This window comes from Bombina bombina, chromosome 3, assembly GCF_027579735.1.
Source record: "Bombina bombina isolate aBomBom1 chromosome 3, aBomBom1.pri, whole genome shotgun sequence".
Taxonomy (NCBI): Eukaryota; Metazoa; Chordata; class Amphibia; order Anura; family Bombinatoridae; genus Bombina; species Bombina bombina.
In genome coordinates this window covers 947,887,160-947,904,671 of record NC_069501.1, presented here as the reverse complement: position 1 = coordinate 947,904,671, position 17,512 = coordinate 947,887,160, and the positions used below count along the sequence as shown (strand labels likewise).

The 17,512-nt window shown below is 36.5% G+C and overlaps 1 protein-coding gene across 1 annotated transcript in view; it reads left to right on the top strand.

Annotated features, from left to right (window-relative positions):
• Window positions 1-12,420, top strand: part of EPSTI1 (epithelial stromal interaction 1) — a 257,977-nt gene extending 245,557 nt beyond the window's left edge. The window contains exons 10-11 of the mRNA XM_053707975.1: window positions 7,651-7,732; window positions 12,051-12,420. Coding sequence (XP_053563950.1) covers window positions 7,651-7,732; window positions 12,051-12,056 — 88 coding nt within the window. The 3' untranslated portion in view covers window positions 12,057-12,420. The remainder of the gene's footprint in view (window positions 1-7,650; window positions 7,733-12,050) is intronic.
• The last annotated feature ends 5,092 nt before the right edge of the window (window positions 12,421-17,512 follow it).

The window sequence follows — 17,512 nt, the reverse complement described above, 5'->3', positions numbered from 1 at the left end:
AGAAGTCAGTAAGATCAAGAGAGAGAACCTCCTGAGTTATAAAAACAAACCAAGAAAAACCTGGGATGATGAAACAATCGACGTACCTATGATATCCGAGTACTGTGAGAACAGATCCATCCTGGAAAAGATTATTAAGAAACATTGGCGATACTCAAAGATGATGACGTGATTGGGGAAAGGCTGAATCCACATCCAAGATTCATTTATAGGAGAACTAGGAACCTGAAAACGATGATAGCTCCTAGTATACCTAGGAAAGGAAATACTAATGACACGACCAATCACCAAGGAAAAAGCATTAAAGGCTTCTACCCATGTCCAAGCTGTAAAGCTTGTAAGAACGGACGAAAAACGGATACTTTCTCATCACATCAGAGAAACGAGAAACATAGGATCAAAGAGTTGATCAGATGTAGTGACAAAAATGTGATCTATCTAGTTTCCTGCTCCTGCGGATTACAATATATAGGGCAGACATCAAGGGCCCTCAAAGATAGGATCAGGGAACACATCCTATGCATAGAGAAAGGCAGAATAGATACCCCACTCTACAAGCATTTTGCAACTACCCACAAGGGGAATCTGAAAGATTTTAGTTATTTTGGGATACAGAAGGTCAAAAAAGACTGGAGAGGAGGAAACCATGAGTCAAGATGGATTTTTATGACTACTATTCAATGAGTCAAGATGGATTTTTATGATGGACTGTCTATACCCTAGAGGTTTAAATCAGAAAGAAGACCTTGCACACCTGATCTCCATTAAATGACATCTATTAAATAACAACCACCATCCATCTCCGAGTGCTCAAATATTATATGACCTAAGTTAGAGAGATAGGATCCCAACATGCGACCGCTAAGTTGGTTACCCCACACAGTATCCCAACTAAATATTTACCTCCGCTTTCATCACTATTTTCTATGTACTTATAAAGGGAGATCGAATACATGAAAGCTATAAACTAGAGTGGAAGTGAAAATCGAAAATACTAACCCTCTCCGTTTCCTATAAAAACCAAGGGAAATGTAAAAATTTAGAGTGGGCATAATACTTGTTCTGTATTACAAAATGTTAGTCGCTCATTAAGAACAAAATCATATAAGAGAGAGAAACAAAACATCAGGCATAGGACAATTTGGTCACAAAGATACATCAGCACCAATGAGTAAATTTACAAGCATAAGTACATTTGTCAAGTAATTAACACCTGGCAACAGATCCATACACGGGAATAATAGACCTAAAGAATTACGACAATGTCGTATTGAATACACCCAGCTTTGTCAAACTGAACACATTCAGTATGACAACTTTAAAATTGTCATATTGAACTAAAAAAGTATCATAGAAAAGAAAAAACCCTGTATTCATACACTGGTCTATACATACTTACTGTGTGAAATGAAATATCATAATTTGAAGATTTTGTATCTTGTATCCTCTACCCCACGTCTGCCCAAAGTCAAACAGAAGCCATCACTTTGAGTGTATTTACGTCTGATCTTACACCAGCTGATTTCTGGTTAATGGTCACCTAAAGTCCTTTATATACACATACAAATGTAATGAAACCCTCCCAATTAGATTTGAGCTTACACCTTCACTGTTAACAGATAGGAAGATCCTTGATCCCTCTTGAGACATTACAGTTTGTCATCCCACCATCGGCGGTGAGATACAGCATTAGGATGCAATAAACGTCTCACAATGTTAAGTTAGATAAACATTGCAGGTCTATACTTTATCAAGGTCATATATGACTCAATGGCTCCTTGAGAATACCCATAGGCTTTACTTTTAAAAGAACTAGAAGGAAGCAGTGAAACGGCTATCCATTACGAAAGTATGAACAAATAAAAGTAAATTGTAAAGCTATTCAATATTAGGATCCAAGAATGTGCCTAGAATTAAGAGAGTGAGTCCCTCTTGAGACATTACAGTTTGTCATCCCACCATCGGCGGTGAGATACAGCATTAGGATGCAATAAACGTCTCACAATGTTAAGTTAGATAAACATTGCAGGTCTATACTTTATCATGGTCATATATGACTCAATGGCTCCTTGAGAATACCCATAGGCTTTACTTTTAAAAGAACTAGATGGAAGCAGTGAAACGGCTATCCATTACGAAAGTATGAACAAATAAAAGTTAATTGTAAAGCTATTCAATATTAGGATCCAAGAATGTGCCTAGAATTAAGAAAGTGAGTTTTATTAGGATCCAAGAATGTGCTTAGAATTAACATAGCGAGTTTTATTAGAAGCAGTTTTACTATAAGCAGTGACAGATCAGCATCGTAAGAAATTACATACATTATTCAAAGAATTGACTATTCCCAGTAACCGATTCTATTACATATTTGCACATTGACTCTGACATTATATGTTATAGACACATAGAGACAATGAGCCATAGTAAGATCGGGTAATACCGAACATCTGAGAAAGATCTGTAGTCCTAATAAGTGAGGGAACTACATATCCCATAAGTCAATGGGGAATATGATGCTGTACCTTCCGGTCATATGATGCAGACCGGTGGACCAAAGAACTTCCGGTCACATGATAGAGACCGGTGAATCGAATAAACTATGTCTCCCAAAAGCTAAAACGGAAGTTGGTGCCGCGATACCAGGCCACTTCCGGTCATAGCAATTTTCAAAATAAGATCGCACTGGAAATTAAGTTTTTGACATCAACAGGGGCAATTCATAAATGAGAACCAGTCCATGTAAATAAATAAGCAATTTGAGCCCAAAGAAAGGGGAAACCCGCCCAGAAAACTAACGGAGTTAATACAGAATATAATAATAACAACATTGACAAAACGCTACTATTACCTAATAATGAAAATAAAAAACAAATAAATAGGAAAATCTAGATTTATACTAGAATTTGTGGCAATAATAGGAACCAATTAACCTTTAAGATGGGAAAACATAAACATAACATAGGAAATATCCCAGAGATGCAATGGGTGAAACAGGAAACATAACATAGGAAATATCCCAGAGATGCAATGGGTGAAACAGGAAACATAACATAGGAAATATCCCAGAGATGCAATGGGTGAAACAGGAAAGGGAGGTGCCTCTAAAAATGGCGCCAAAACAGCACCAATCATTTCAACACTGACCCTACTTAAAGCTCCCAGATTTTCTGATACAGTATAGTCTTGAGAAAGGCCTAGTCTAGGCCGAAACGCGTTGGCATACTGGTGAGCTTGGTTTTAATTACCTATATTATATATCATATACAGTGTTGCACTATTTGTTTCTCTTTTGTTCCCTTTTAGGTATTTTATCGATGTATTTGTTTGTTATGGATCTTACCAAGGATTTTTAACATTTGAATTAAGGATTTGTTTTCACTAGATCTTTAGTGCTTTTTAATATTATCACTGATTTTCTATTTTTGTCTTTTGATATTTTTGTCTTTTGATTTTTGTCTTTTGATTTTTGACCTTTGTTTATCATTTGAATTCAAGTTTTCCACGTGGATTTTTTCACAAGTTATTTTTATTTTTATTTTTATACACCTCACGGATTTACAATTTTTTAATTTAGAAGCTGAACCACAATAATTTGACCCACTCAACGTTTACATTCTACTATTATTGACTTCACGTCATATTTCTACACGTCACTTTGGAGGAAACACTACTGGATTCACTTACATATAACCGGTTGAACATTTGAACATTTTTTATGTACGCCAATTTTTGTGAATGCTATTTTTCTTTGTTGACAGCTATTGTGTGCACTCAATCACTCACTTAGGTTGTTTATATTATTGAATGTACATGTCCTTCTAACTCCTCATCACTGGCTCACTAAGTCAGCGTCACATGCTTTACTCCATTGGATATTTTTAGATATTTTCAGATTTGTTTATTATATATTTTTTTTGTTAAGTCAGACATGGATCCATGCGTCTGATTGCCATTTGTAATTTTTTTTATATGTATTAAAATGTACTTTTTACTAGCCTTTTAAGCTTTTTAGCGCTTACTCTCTACCCATTTTTACTTTTATATTGTTAGCCTACTAGGAGGCTATATAGTTAGTAAGCTTAAGGCCCTGGGTGTAGCGCTCGGTCCACTTCTCCTGTTCTTGTAACTGTACTTTTAAATGTATTTATGTTGTGTTGTATGCAACTTTTTTTTTAACTTACCACCCTTTATGCGAGTTTTTCAGTCACCTTAACCCGACAATTGCCAACTGCAACTGCGTGTGAGTAAACACATTTACTTTCAACTTGTAATAAGCGCACCATATCCAACACGCACAAAAAGCCGAAAAAACTTATATCGCGCGCCACTTGTAATCTAGACCTTATATGAATATGTAATTAAATCTGTTTTTTGAGAAATTTCCATTATACCTAAATTAGGGGGAAATTCACCACTGGAGTAAATAAGGATGGTTTTCCCATCATCTTTTGTGTGTGGTTAACACGATCATTTTATTATTTTTATTATTATTATTATTATTATCAGTTATTTGTAGAGCGCCAACAGATTCTGCAGCTCTAATTATTTAATAGGGATTGTTGCATTTTTCATATACAGTAGATCAGCTAGAAGATTTAGGACAGGGGACTTTGCTTATGTAAGATGAGACTGTTTTTGGTAAAGATGTGGAACAATAACTTACCATGATAAATTACTTTGGAATAAGGGATTACTTAGCTTTAGGGCTTTTTGTAGTACAGGTACAAATCCCCAAATCCAGAATTCTAAAAGACAGAATTATTCGGAAATCCAAACTTTTTCATTTATATTTTTTTAAAGATAAAATGATTAAAATTTACCATTTTCCACGTCAGTAAGTCACAACGTTCTCTGCATAAGTCTTTTGTTTGTTTTTTTGTGTTCTAAGATGCAAATTCTAGTCTATATTTATTTTAACCCCTTAACGACTGAGGACGTGCAGGGTACGTCCTCAGAAAAAAGGCAGTTAATGCCTGAGAACGTACCCTGCACGTCCTCAGTGTGGAAAGCAGCTGGAAGCGATCCTGCTCGCTTCCAGCTGCTTTCCGGTTATTGCAGTGATGCCTCGATATGGAGGCATCCTGCAATAACGTTTTTAAGTAATCCGGTGCAGAGAGAGCCACTCTGTGGCCCTCTCTGCACCGGAGATCGGTGGCTACCTGCGTTGGTGGGTGGGAGCCGGACCGGGAGGCGGGTGGCGGCCATCGATGGCCATGTGGATGTGAAGGGGGGCGGGATCGTGGGCGGGGGTGGCTGGGGGCGCGCACGGGCGCGCGCGCGTGCACGGGAGGGTGGGGGCGGGCGCGTGCACGGGGAGGGAGCGGGTGGGAACCGCTACACTACAGAAAATGGGAAATAAAAAATATATCAAATATGTCAAACAAAAATGTCAAACAATAAGCAAGGTGGTGGGGGTTAGTCTGTGGGGGGTGGGGGGGGGGGGGAAGCTACACTACAGAAAAAAAACAAAAAAAACAAAAAAAAAGCATTTTTTTATTGTAAACTGGGTACTGGCAGACAGCTGCCAGTACCCAAGATGGCCCCCAATAAGGCAGAGGGGAGGGTTAGAGAGCGGTTTTGGGGGGGATCAGGGAGGTTGGGGGCTAAGGGGGGGATCCTACACAGTAGCATATGTAAATATGCTAAAAAAAAAATTCATTTTTTTTTAAAAACCCTTTTATTTTAGTACTGGCAGACTTTCTGCCAGTACTTAAGATGGCGGGGACAATTGTGGGGTGGGGGAGGGAAGGGAGCTGTTTGGGAGGGATCAGGGGGTGGGATGTGTCAGATGGGAGGCTGATCTCTACACTAAAGCTAAAATTAACCCTGCAAGCTCACTACAAACTCCCTAATTAACCCTTTCACTGCTAGCCATAATACACGTGTGAGGCGCAACAGGATTTAGTGGCCTTCTAATTACCAGAAAGCAACGCCAAAGTCATATATGTCTGCTATTTCTGAACAAAGGGGATCCCAGACAAGCATTTACAACCATTTGTGCCATAATTGCACAAGCTGTTTGTAAATGATTTCAGTGAGAAACCTAAAATTGTGAAAAATTTTACGTTTTTTTTAATTTGATCGCATTTGGCGGTGAAATGGTGGCATGAAATATACCAAAATGTGCCTAGATCAATACTTGGGGTTGTCTACTACACTACACTAAAGCTAAAATTAACCCTACAAGCTCCCTAAAAGCTCCCTAATTAACCCCTTAACTGCTGGGCATGATACACTTGTGGTGCGCAGTGGCATTTAGCGGCCTTCTAATTACCAAAAAGCAACGCCAAAGCCATATATGTGTGCTATTTCTGAACAAAGGGGATCCCAGAGAAGAATTTACAACCATTTATGCCATAATTGCACAAGCTGTTTGTAAATGATTTCAGTGAGAAACCTAAAGTTTGTGAAAAAATTTGTGAAAAAGTGAACAATTTTTTGTATTTGATCGCATTTGGCGGTGAAATGGTGGTATGAAATATACCAAAATTGGCCTAGATCAATACTTTGGGATGTCTACAAAAAAAAAATATATACATGTCAAGGGATATTCAGGGATTCCTGAAAGATATCAGTGTTCTAATGTAACTAGCGCTAATTTTGGAAAAAAATGGTTTGGAAATAGCAAAGTGCTACTTATATTTATGGCCCTATAACTTGCAAAAAAAGCAAAGAACATGTAAACATTGGGTATTTCTAAACTCAGGACAAAATTTAGAAACTATTTAGCATGGGTGTTTTTTGGTGGTTTTAGATATGTAACAGATTTTGGGGGTCAAAGTTAGAAAAAGTGTGTTTTTTTCCATTTTTCCTCATATTTTATCATTTTTTTTTATAGTAAATTATAAGATATGATGAAAATAATGGTATCTTTAGAAAGTCCATTTAATGGCGAGAAAAACTGTATATAATATGTGTGGGTACAGTAAATGAGTAAGAAGAAAATTACAGCTAAACACAAACACCGCAAAAATGTAAAAATAGCCTTGGTCCCAAACGGACAGAAAATGGAAAAGTGCTCTGGTCACTAAGGGGTTAAATAATAACTACTACCTTTCTAATTATAGTACTGTACTATCTTTCTGGTATACAAAAATATAAAAAATTATATAAATTGAGTATTTTTTAGATATGGGGCTAATATTGTAAGGACAGTCTGTGAAGAGGGTTAAAACTGTGGGTATATTATAATGGTCCTTTCCATTATCTTTTATTCTGACCTAATGGTAAGTATCATCGATTTTATTATGCACCTGTCTAGTTCACAATTGTATACCATTACTTAATGGGCTGATTGGGTTGGCTTGAGCTGAGACAAAAAAGTACACCTCTAAAGCACCTTCAGGTGCAATACAAATGGGATGGAGCTTCTCAGCTGCCCAGCTGACTGATCTCCGGTGGTGCACAGGGGAGACTCCACTCAGAAAATGCAACACAAACAAGAATAGTCCAGAACACCAGCAAGTGTATGATAAAGAATCTAAAATTGTAATTAAAAGTGTAAATTAAAAGCAACGCGTTTCTCAGCCTACACATGGCTCTTTTTCTCAGGCTACACATAAAGCAGGACATTCATTATGTTATTTTGATAGTATAGTTACTAGTTTAACTGTAATTGTTACTGAGAGTTGTAACTTTGTGTTCTTTTAGGGTAAACAATGCATTTCTGGATAGACTAGAAAGACTAAGTGTCGTGCAACCCAACGAAGTTCAGGAAAATTCATACACTTGGGTGAGTTACAGTTTTTAAGTTTACATGTTAAAGATCATACACTTTATAAACATTACTGTACAGCTTGTTAGTAAAAAAAAGACTAGCTTAAATTATTTGTGGAATAAATTGATGTTTCATGTAATTCTTAACAATGTTTTTACGATAAATTCAAAGTTATTTGTGCATATTTGCTGATGTTGAATCGAAATGAATTACCAGGGGTGAGCGTGCATTAATTTCTTTACTTATAGTAGAATATAGGCATGAGTAATTGTTTAGTTATGAGAATATGGATATTTGTTTCATTTTCACGAATGCACCAACTAAATTTAAAGAAAATAAAGAAATACTGGCGAAATTCATTAGCAATCAATAGTTATCTTAAATGACCTGTAGTGGTTAAATTACTTACCTCTAGTGTGCTGGAGAGGCAAACTAATCCCGACCCTTCTTCACGCTAATAGGAGGCTTATCACGGCTGATCCCAGGATTAAAGGAGAAGACCATTTAGAGCACACCCTGGAATCCGCCACGCTAAGCCTCCTATTAGCGCAGCCCGGGGCTCTAAGAAAGGCCATGATTAGCGCGGATCTCAAGCACGCTTCACCTGTAGCAAAGGAACATTTACATTTGTTTCACGAAAATTATGTCAATGTACCACGAATATTTAGTATTTGTTTAGTTTAAAACAAAATGAGAACCAAATAGTGCAGCAGATGAACCCTCTGGGAAACTAATTTCCCAGAATATTTGTTCCAAAAGATTTGGTCAAACCAAATTTTTTAGCACTGCACGTGTCTAGTAGAAGCCTTTCTACATGCTTTTGGACAGCATTTTTCAATTCCTTTCCTCAGGCATAGATTGGTGGAAAGTACTAGCTATTCATTTAGAATTGCATTTTCTGGCTTGTTGGAATGATGTTTGCATGTATGTGTCACTTTCTTCCATTCTGGTACAGTGTTATTTTTTGTCCACTCCTTGTTATTATTTTACATTTGTTTGCTTTAAGTCAGTTTTTGGAGAGAGATCTGTTAGCTTTTAAAGAATATCCTCTCAGAAAATGTATGATAACCAAATTCCTTTCACATTTCTTTCTGAAGATTCTTTAAAAAGGCATATTCATGGTGGTTCCCTCTAAGGAAGATTCCTCTGTGTATGTGTCAATGCTGCATCCTTAGTCAGATGCATTAGACTTGAAGGCCTAGAAGCTTAGCATCTCATTATAACAAAAACAGACCTTTTGTGGCAGTTTCCTCTACTCTCCTCATACCTTCCATTAATACTTTCCATTAATACTGTATGAAATAAAATAGGAGCTGTTGCATTTCACTAAAGTTGAAGCAGGTTACAGTAATTGTTTTGGTGGTCCCAAGTACTATACATTTTGAGTATATATGTATGTGTGCGTGTATGTATATATATATATATATATATATATATATATATATATTTATTTATTTATTTATTTATTTATTTATTTATTTATTTATTTTTAACAAAGTCCAATGATTGCAGTTTCTGGATTTAACTCACAGCAAACTTTAATATGAACGTTTTCTGAGCATTCACTCCTTCCTCAGACGTCTGAGGAAGGAGTGAATGCTCAGAAAACATTCATATTAAAGTTTGCTGTGAGTTAAATCCAGAAACTGCAATCATTGGACTTTGTTATTTGGAATTTATTGCACCCTGGTCCTTATTTCGTCAGCAAGTGGGAGTGCACATTTCATCTCCAGTTGATAAATGCTGTATATATAAATAATATATATATATATATATATATATATATATATATATATATATATATATATATATATATATATATATATATATATACTGTGTATAAATATATACTGTGTATATATATATATATATATATATATATATATATATATATATACACACACAAACATTCCTTATTTTTTATTTTTTTACTATATGCCTTATTGTATGTGAGCTGGCACAGTAATATCATGGTGCCACAGTGCAAGGGATTTGCTTGGACCCTAAATCTCGCCTTAACTCTAACACCAGTATCAAAATGAGTGATTTTCAATATGGCCAAAATCCAATGTCACTAATGTTGAACTCGATGGACTTCTGTCTTTTTTTCAACCTCATCTACTATGTTATTATGTTACTATGTTACTATGTTACAATGTTATTATGTTACTATGTTACTATGTTATTATGTTACTATGTTACTATGTTATTATGTTACTATGTTATTATGTTACTATGTTACTATGTTATTATGTTACTATGTTACTATGTTATTATGTTACTATGTTATTATGTTACTATGTTACTATGTTATTATGTTACTATGTTACTATGTTATTATGTTACTATGTTACTATGTTATTATGTTACTATGTTACTATGTTATTATGTTACTATGTTACTATGTTACTATGTTACTATGTTATTATGTTATTATGTTACTATGTTATTATGTTACTATGTTACTATGTTATTATGTTACTATGTTATTATGTTACTATGTTACTATGTTATTATGTTATTATGTTACTATGTTTTTATGTTACTATGTTACTATGTTTTTATGTTACTATGTTATTATGTTACTATGTTATTATGTTACTATGTTACCAGGTTTTCAGAATTTGTAGCCATTGCATCTGAGGAACTTCAAAAAAACCTTTTTTGCCTGTATTAGTAAAGGCCAAGAATTTAGAAGGAAGGAGTCCTGCTTCAAGCAAAGTCATCTTTAGCAAGATAGATTGTATTTTCCATAAAGTTAAGGCTGACCAAACACAATACAAGGCCATTCTGCAGGTGTCAATGGCACAATTAATAAAGACAGTGTTATTATCTTGAGCAGTAGACGTTAATACCTTAATCTCAGAGATCTGCTAGAGTGCAATGTGGGAGGCACAGCATAATTTATCTACACTACAATCAAGATATTCAAGTTTTGCTCTCCAAAAACCTTAAAGGGACACTAAAGTCAAAATAAACTTTTATGATTCAGGCCTTGCACATTCTTTTTATATTCACATTTTCTGGGGAACAAGATTCTACTGAGCATGTGCACAAACTCACAGGGATATAGATATACTAGTCCTCAATTGGCTGATGCCGGTCACATGATACAGGGGGCTGGAAAATGGGAGAAAAAATAAAATTTGTCAGAAAAAAATATACTGCTTGTTTGAAATTTAGAGTAGGTGCTATTGTATTGTCTTTTTGTTATGTACTTGTTAAAGGGACACTGAACCCACATTTTTTCTTTTGTAATTCAGATAGAGCATGCAATTTTAAGCAACTTTCTAATTTGCTCCTATTATCAATTTTTCTTCATTCTCTTGCTATCTTTATTTGAAAAAAAGGCATCTAAGTTTTTTTTGGTTTCAGTACTCTGGACAGCACTTTTTTATCGGTGGATGAATTTATCCACCAATCAGCAATGACAACCCAGGTTGTTCACCAAAAATGGGCCGGCATCTAAACTTACATTTGTGCATTTCAAATAAAGATACCAAGAGAATGAAGAAAATTTGATAATAGGAGTAAATTAGAAAGTTGCTTAAAATTTCATGCTCAATCTGAATCACGAAAGAAAAAATTTGGGTACAGTGTCCCTTTAATTATGTAATTCTACTGCATTGAGTGGTCATTTAACTCTGTTTTGTATTATGACTTATTACTTGTTATGCTTGCGTTATCTGTGGTACTTTGGTTATTTTAACACAAATTCTTTCATTGTACCTCTTATTATTAAATTTGCTTCTAATGTAAGTTTAGAAAACATAGATTTGTTACTGAAACATTCACCAAAACCCACATATTATGTTATGTCTATTGTTGGACTGCTTTGAAGGCAAATAGTGCATCAGAAAATCGTAGATGGTACTTTAAAAACTCGGTAAAGGGCATTATCTATTTCCTGTCTATCAGGTTATATAGGTAGGCCTGTTGTCTTGGTAAGAGCATCTGCATTACATTTATTTTAGGGTAAGAAATCAGTGGTTTTATATGGTTTGCGTACAGCTGGGGAAAGTAACATACAAACTATACATAGCTGATAATGTAGTGTAGTACATCACTGGCAACATAGAGGCCTAATCAGAGTAAATAGAGTGATCAATGCCTTCCCAAATACTGCAATATATATATATTGTAAACTATTTGTCAATATTCTAAAAAAAAACAAGTGACATATACTTTGAAAGTTTTTCAGTCATTTTTTTTCATAGTTGTATTGATTTAATTGTAATTAGAGTACTTTTGACTGAGTTAAATGTTCTGTCGGAAATCTGTTGATGATTTTAATGTATTTAGTTTTACTGAAATTACTTTTGTTTTCTTTCAGAGTTGAGGTCAGCATGAAAAGAAAATAAGACATTTCCTCAACCCATCATGAGTTACACCAGTAACATTTCAGTAAACTGCCTTCACATATGTTGTTTATGGTTGTGTTCTATGATTGAACTGCAATGTAAACACAAGCATTAAATATCAGTCTCAAAAGAATGAATTAATAAATGATGTACATTATCTTTTTAATTTACATGTCTATGCTATTTTATATTTGGAGATCTATGAGTTCAAGAGGTGCTTTTCATCTGCTGGAATGTACATATGTAAATCCTACTATATATCATAACAAGATTTTTCTGGAAATGTAGGCACTTTATGCTCGAAAATTTTATAATTCTTAATAAATGTTTACCGCTCATAAATGTTTTGTTTGTGTAATTCTTTTTTTTAAAACAAACGGCTAGATTACGAGTTTTGCATTAGAGGCTATGTGTTGCTAACAAGCAGTTTTGTCTCACCGCTCACTTACCTGCAGCGCTGGTATTACGAGTTTTTACAAACCTGGCGTTAAAAGGCAAGAAGTGAGCGTTGAGCAAAATTTTGCTCCTTACCGCACTCCAATACCAGCTTAAGTCAGCGGTGAGCTGGTCGTACGTGCTCGTGCACGATTTCCCCATAGGAATCAACGGGGAGAGCCGGCTGAGAAAAAGTCTAACACCTGCAAAAAAGCAGCTTAAAACTCAGTAACGCAGCCCCATTGATTCCTATGGGGAAAAAAAATTATGTTTACACCTAACACCCTAACATGAACCCGAGTCTAAACACCCCTAACCTTACACTTATTAACCCCTAATCTGCCACCCCCGACATCGTTGACACCTGCATTATATTTATTAACCCCTAATCTGCCATCCCCAATGTCGCTGCAACCTACCTACACTTATTAACCCCTAATCTGCTGCCCCCAATGTCGCGCCACTATAATAAACATATTAACCCCTAAACCGCCGCACTCCTGCCTCGCAAACATTAGTTAAATATTATTAACCCCTAATCTGTCGTCCCTAACATCGCCGCCACCTACCTACATTTATTAACCCCTAATCTGCTGCCCCCAACGTCGCCGCCACTATACTAAATGTATTAACCCCTAAACCTAAGTCTAACCCTAACCCTAACACCCCCTAACTTAAATATAATTAAAATAAATCTAACAAAAAATTCCTATAATTAACTAAATTATTCCTGTTTAAAACTAAATACTTACCTGTAAAATAAACCCTTAGCTAGCTACAATATAACTAATAGTTACATTGCTGCTAGCTTAGGGTTTATTTTTATTTTGCAGGCAAGTTTGTATTTATTTTAACTAGGTAGAATAGTTATTAAATAGTTATTAACTATTTAATAACTACCTAGCTAAAATAAATACAAAAGTACCTGTAAAATAAAACCTAACCTAAGTTACAATAACACCTAACACTACACTATAATTAAATAAATTTACTAAATTTATAACAATTAAATAAATTAAATTAGTGGACACAGGGAAGCATAGATCCCATCCCATATTCAAGAAATCAGACCCTTATTAACCCCAATACCCCAGTTATCTTCCCCATTCTACAGCACATATGTGCACTTACCCCTCTTCAATCCTAACCTGATGGTAAAAATATTTGACAGCTTGAATAAAAGTTCTACGCAACTTCACCACGGACCGGAGGCATTTCAACTGATCTTATAGCTCTGTAGAGCTGATCCTAGACTGCTTATGCTCTCCCTGTGCACTCTGCTAGCTATTGCCCTCTGATACACCTAGAGAGGTCACTTCTAGACTACTACTTTCACATCAGAGATAACAATACCTAACATGCTGTGCTAAATCCCTGGCTGTAGGGGAGCCTGGCGGTATATACCCCCCTGACCCATTTTTCATTAAGGAAGGTTTCTTACCCCGGACATATTTACAGTCTCTTTCTGCTAGAACCACTCTGGGATCCCACTATTTACAACTCAGATGGCTCACAACATGAGTAAGAAGCAGAAGCACCAAGATCATCCTAAAAGGACTTTAAATGATAATTTTCATAGTAAACCTCTATCTGAACCGGAAGGATGAGAGGAAGACTCCAGAGATACTGCCTCCTTGTACAGTGAAGTCACCAAACCTACTACCTCTTCTAATGATCGGCACAATGTCTCCCAAACCGCCATTCTTGACTCCATTAAAGCCTTAGCAGATAAGATGGACACTCACAATTCATCTCTCAAACAGGATCTCAGGCAATCAGTGAGTGAGCTGAAGAGGGACATTGCTTCCCTTGGAGAGGGCATGGAGACACTGGAACGCAAGCATGAGGACCTCAGTGTGGATCATTCCAACCTCCTTGCATGCTCACAAAATCTGGCGGAACAGATCTCAGACCTGGAGACAAAGCTAGCGGACCTTGAAGACAGGTCCCAGAGCAACAATCTCCGCATCAGAGGGGTTTCTGAAGATGTCAGTTCGACCGACTTACATAACTATCTTTCCGGACTTTTCTCTGAGCTTATCGGATCCTCTTCAGAACAGGAGTCTCTAATAGATAGAGCTCATAGAGCTCTACGTCCGCGAAATTCATCATTGGACGTACCAAGAGGCATTACAGTTCGATTGCACTACTATACGTTTAAAGAAAAAATTCTAAGAGCCTCCTTCTTAAATAAGAACCTGACAGCACCATATGACACAATACAAGTATTCCCAGATCTTTCCCTACATACTTTGGCTAAACATAGGACATTTTAACAATTTACACAACTTCTTTGTCGTCATAATGTAAAGTACAGATGGGGATTTCCCGTAAAGATTTTCTTCCAGCACAAGGACCGCTCATATGTTATCTCCAAGCCTGATCAAGGGATGAAGATTCTGCAATTACTGGACATTACCCAGACAACAGACCAGAACCTCCAGGACCCGTAACAGCCAGGATGCTTAAATTTGGCTGCACCTGAATGGCAACCATTGCCCAGAAGATCCACTTCACAAGCTAAAACAACAGAAGCTCTGGACTCTAAGGCCCTACCCTAACACAACATCTCCTATCTCACCTTGAAGTTATTTGATTAAAACTGCCCAGGGAGTTGATACAAGCCCACATACAGGTACTTATCTTACCCTCTCAGCTCTTTATTACCTCTCCCCCTGGAGGGAACTTTTAACATCTTACAACAACAGATGGACAATACTACCTATAGACAGAATGAGTTCACAAACGGGGACTTATCTTACTCAATGTCCTAAACACGGCTCATCATCCTTTGCAACTGCTATCGACAGACAGGTCTGATTTATAGGGGTACGCCCCACTTTGTATGACACTGTTATGTTTTTGTTTATTCCTGACTTATGTACTTCATATGTTTTGGTGACCTCTCTCCACAGAAATCCACATCACTGATTTCGCACAGTGTAGGTTTCCTTGTCAACAAGTACACATAGCCATGATCACACCTCCTATATCTCACACTTGCAATCGTAGCACCAATCACAGATCAATATACAGATGGCCTCCTCAGATTCCTACCAATTACTTACATCCCTTAGTATACATACGATAGATTAGATCCTATTTAGCACATGCATGCTTAAAAATGTGTATATATTCCTCACTTAAAAGTAGTAGTTTATAAATAAGATGGTGGAAGATGGAATCCTATTAAAATGTATGTTCACATTTGCTGGAAGCACATGTATCCTACAAAATTTAACTGTTTTTCATTTGCAGGTAGCAGAATTTAGACAAGCATGTAGATTCTAGACTTCTTGTTGAGATGTTTAATTGCGTTTACTAGTTTTGTTGTACTCTAATTATAGTACCTTTAATGTTCTGAGACTATTGCTGTACTTGGTAAGTCACTGGGGGACTGTACATACGAGCATTTACCAGAAGTAAACTAACTCCACCCTCATACATATTAGGCCTTATTTTAGGCATCACATTTGAATGATTCATCTCCACCTCTCATGTGCCTAATACGAATTCCTTTACCTCCTTCACCCCTCCAAACAACTTAAGCTTGTCATGTTATCCTAGTGAAAAACTAACACCACTTATGTCCTCCAGCGACTGCCCTTATCTTACTCCTGTTTTGTGATACCTAATTTATATGTCAACTATTGCTCTACTTATCATAGGCTCAAACCACAAAATATGTTAACCTTCTTTGAGGCTTTTTAGGTAGATATATTGGATGGCATTTACCATGATACTCAAATCTAACATGGAGCCTCAAGCTCTCTTATGCCTCCTTTCTTATCACTGCCCTACTATGTCACATGTCGGGGGGATTCTATTCCCGTCAGGCTCCCCCTATGTACCCCTTACTTCATATTAACCTGATCCATAGATTATATTAACCCAATAATATTATCAAACTACCCTCCGCTCGGCTCATTCTTTCTTTTTAGCTTTACTTCTGCTCTCACTCATCCCTAACCACTTGTAATTAACAGAAGTACTATTTTCTCATTCTCCACCTCCCCTTCGTTAACTAACTGTATTTCAATTATTTCATACATGATAATTTTTCTTTTTTTCTTTTCTCTACCTACTATTGAGCGGCTCTTGTCTGCTGAATCACCTTATAATATCCACCATTACCCCAAGTATAGCTGAATCATACATCCATTTAGACTCAAACTTTGTTTTCCCTTATAGTCTGGTTGCGGTGAAGTCAGCATTCTTGGTATTTGAATAATATCCAAGCCGTTACCTCGTCCCTATACTCTTCACCAATTATATCTCCCCTTCCTCCCCCCCCCCCTTTTTTTTTTCCTTATCTTCCTCGCTCTGGATGACAATGGAGGGTCTTCGTTTCCTAACCATAAATGTCCAGGGTCTCAACTCCATTGGACGCTAGATAGAGGTACTACAATCGCATCTAGGGGATATCCGATAGTCCTGGAGGCCTCGTTTCAGTCCAAATCTAGAGGAGTAGCCATATATCTTAGCAAAATATTCAATATGAGTCTATTTGTGACTAGACCCCCCTACATTATACATGTTTGTAAAATAAATAGTCATCTTATCACCTTGGTAAATATTTATACACCTAATTCCAAACCAATCAAACTCCTGACAAAACTACTAAAATCAGCTGTGAAGCAGGGGGAATTAATACTAGGTGGGGACTTTAACCTGATATGGGATTCGGACCTAGATAGGATGGGACCTAAGATATCTACTTTAGAGAGAGCAACTCACCCTCTATCCAGGGCCTTCCAACAACTCATCAGTCAATACGATCTATATGACCCCTGGAGAGCGATTCATCCACAAGATAGGGAGTACACATTCTATTCCCCCCCACACAGATCATTCACCCGCATAGACTACTTCTTTATTAGTACCAGACTGTTGGATAAAATATCTTATACAAAAATACTACCAGTTTCTTGGTTGGATCATGACGCTATTACCTTATTTACGAGCCCACACATTAATCACTACTCCCTTCCCACGTGGA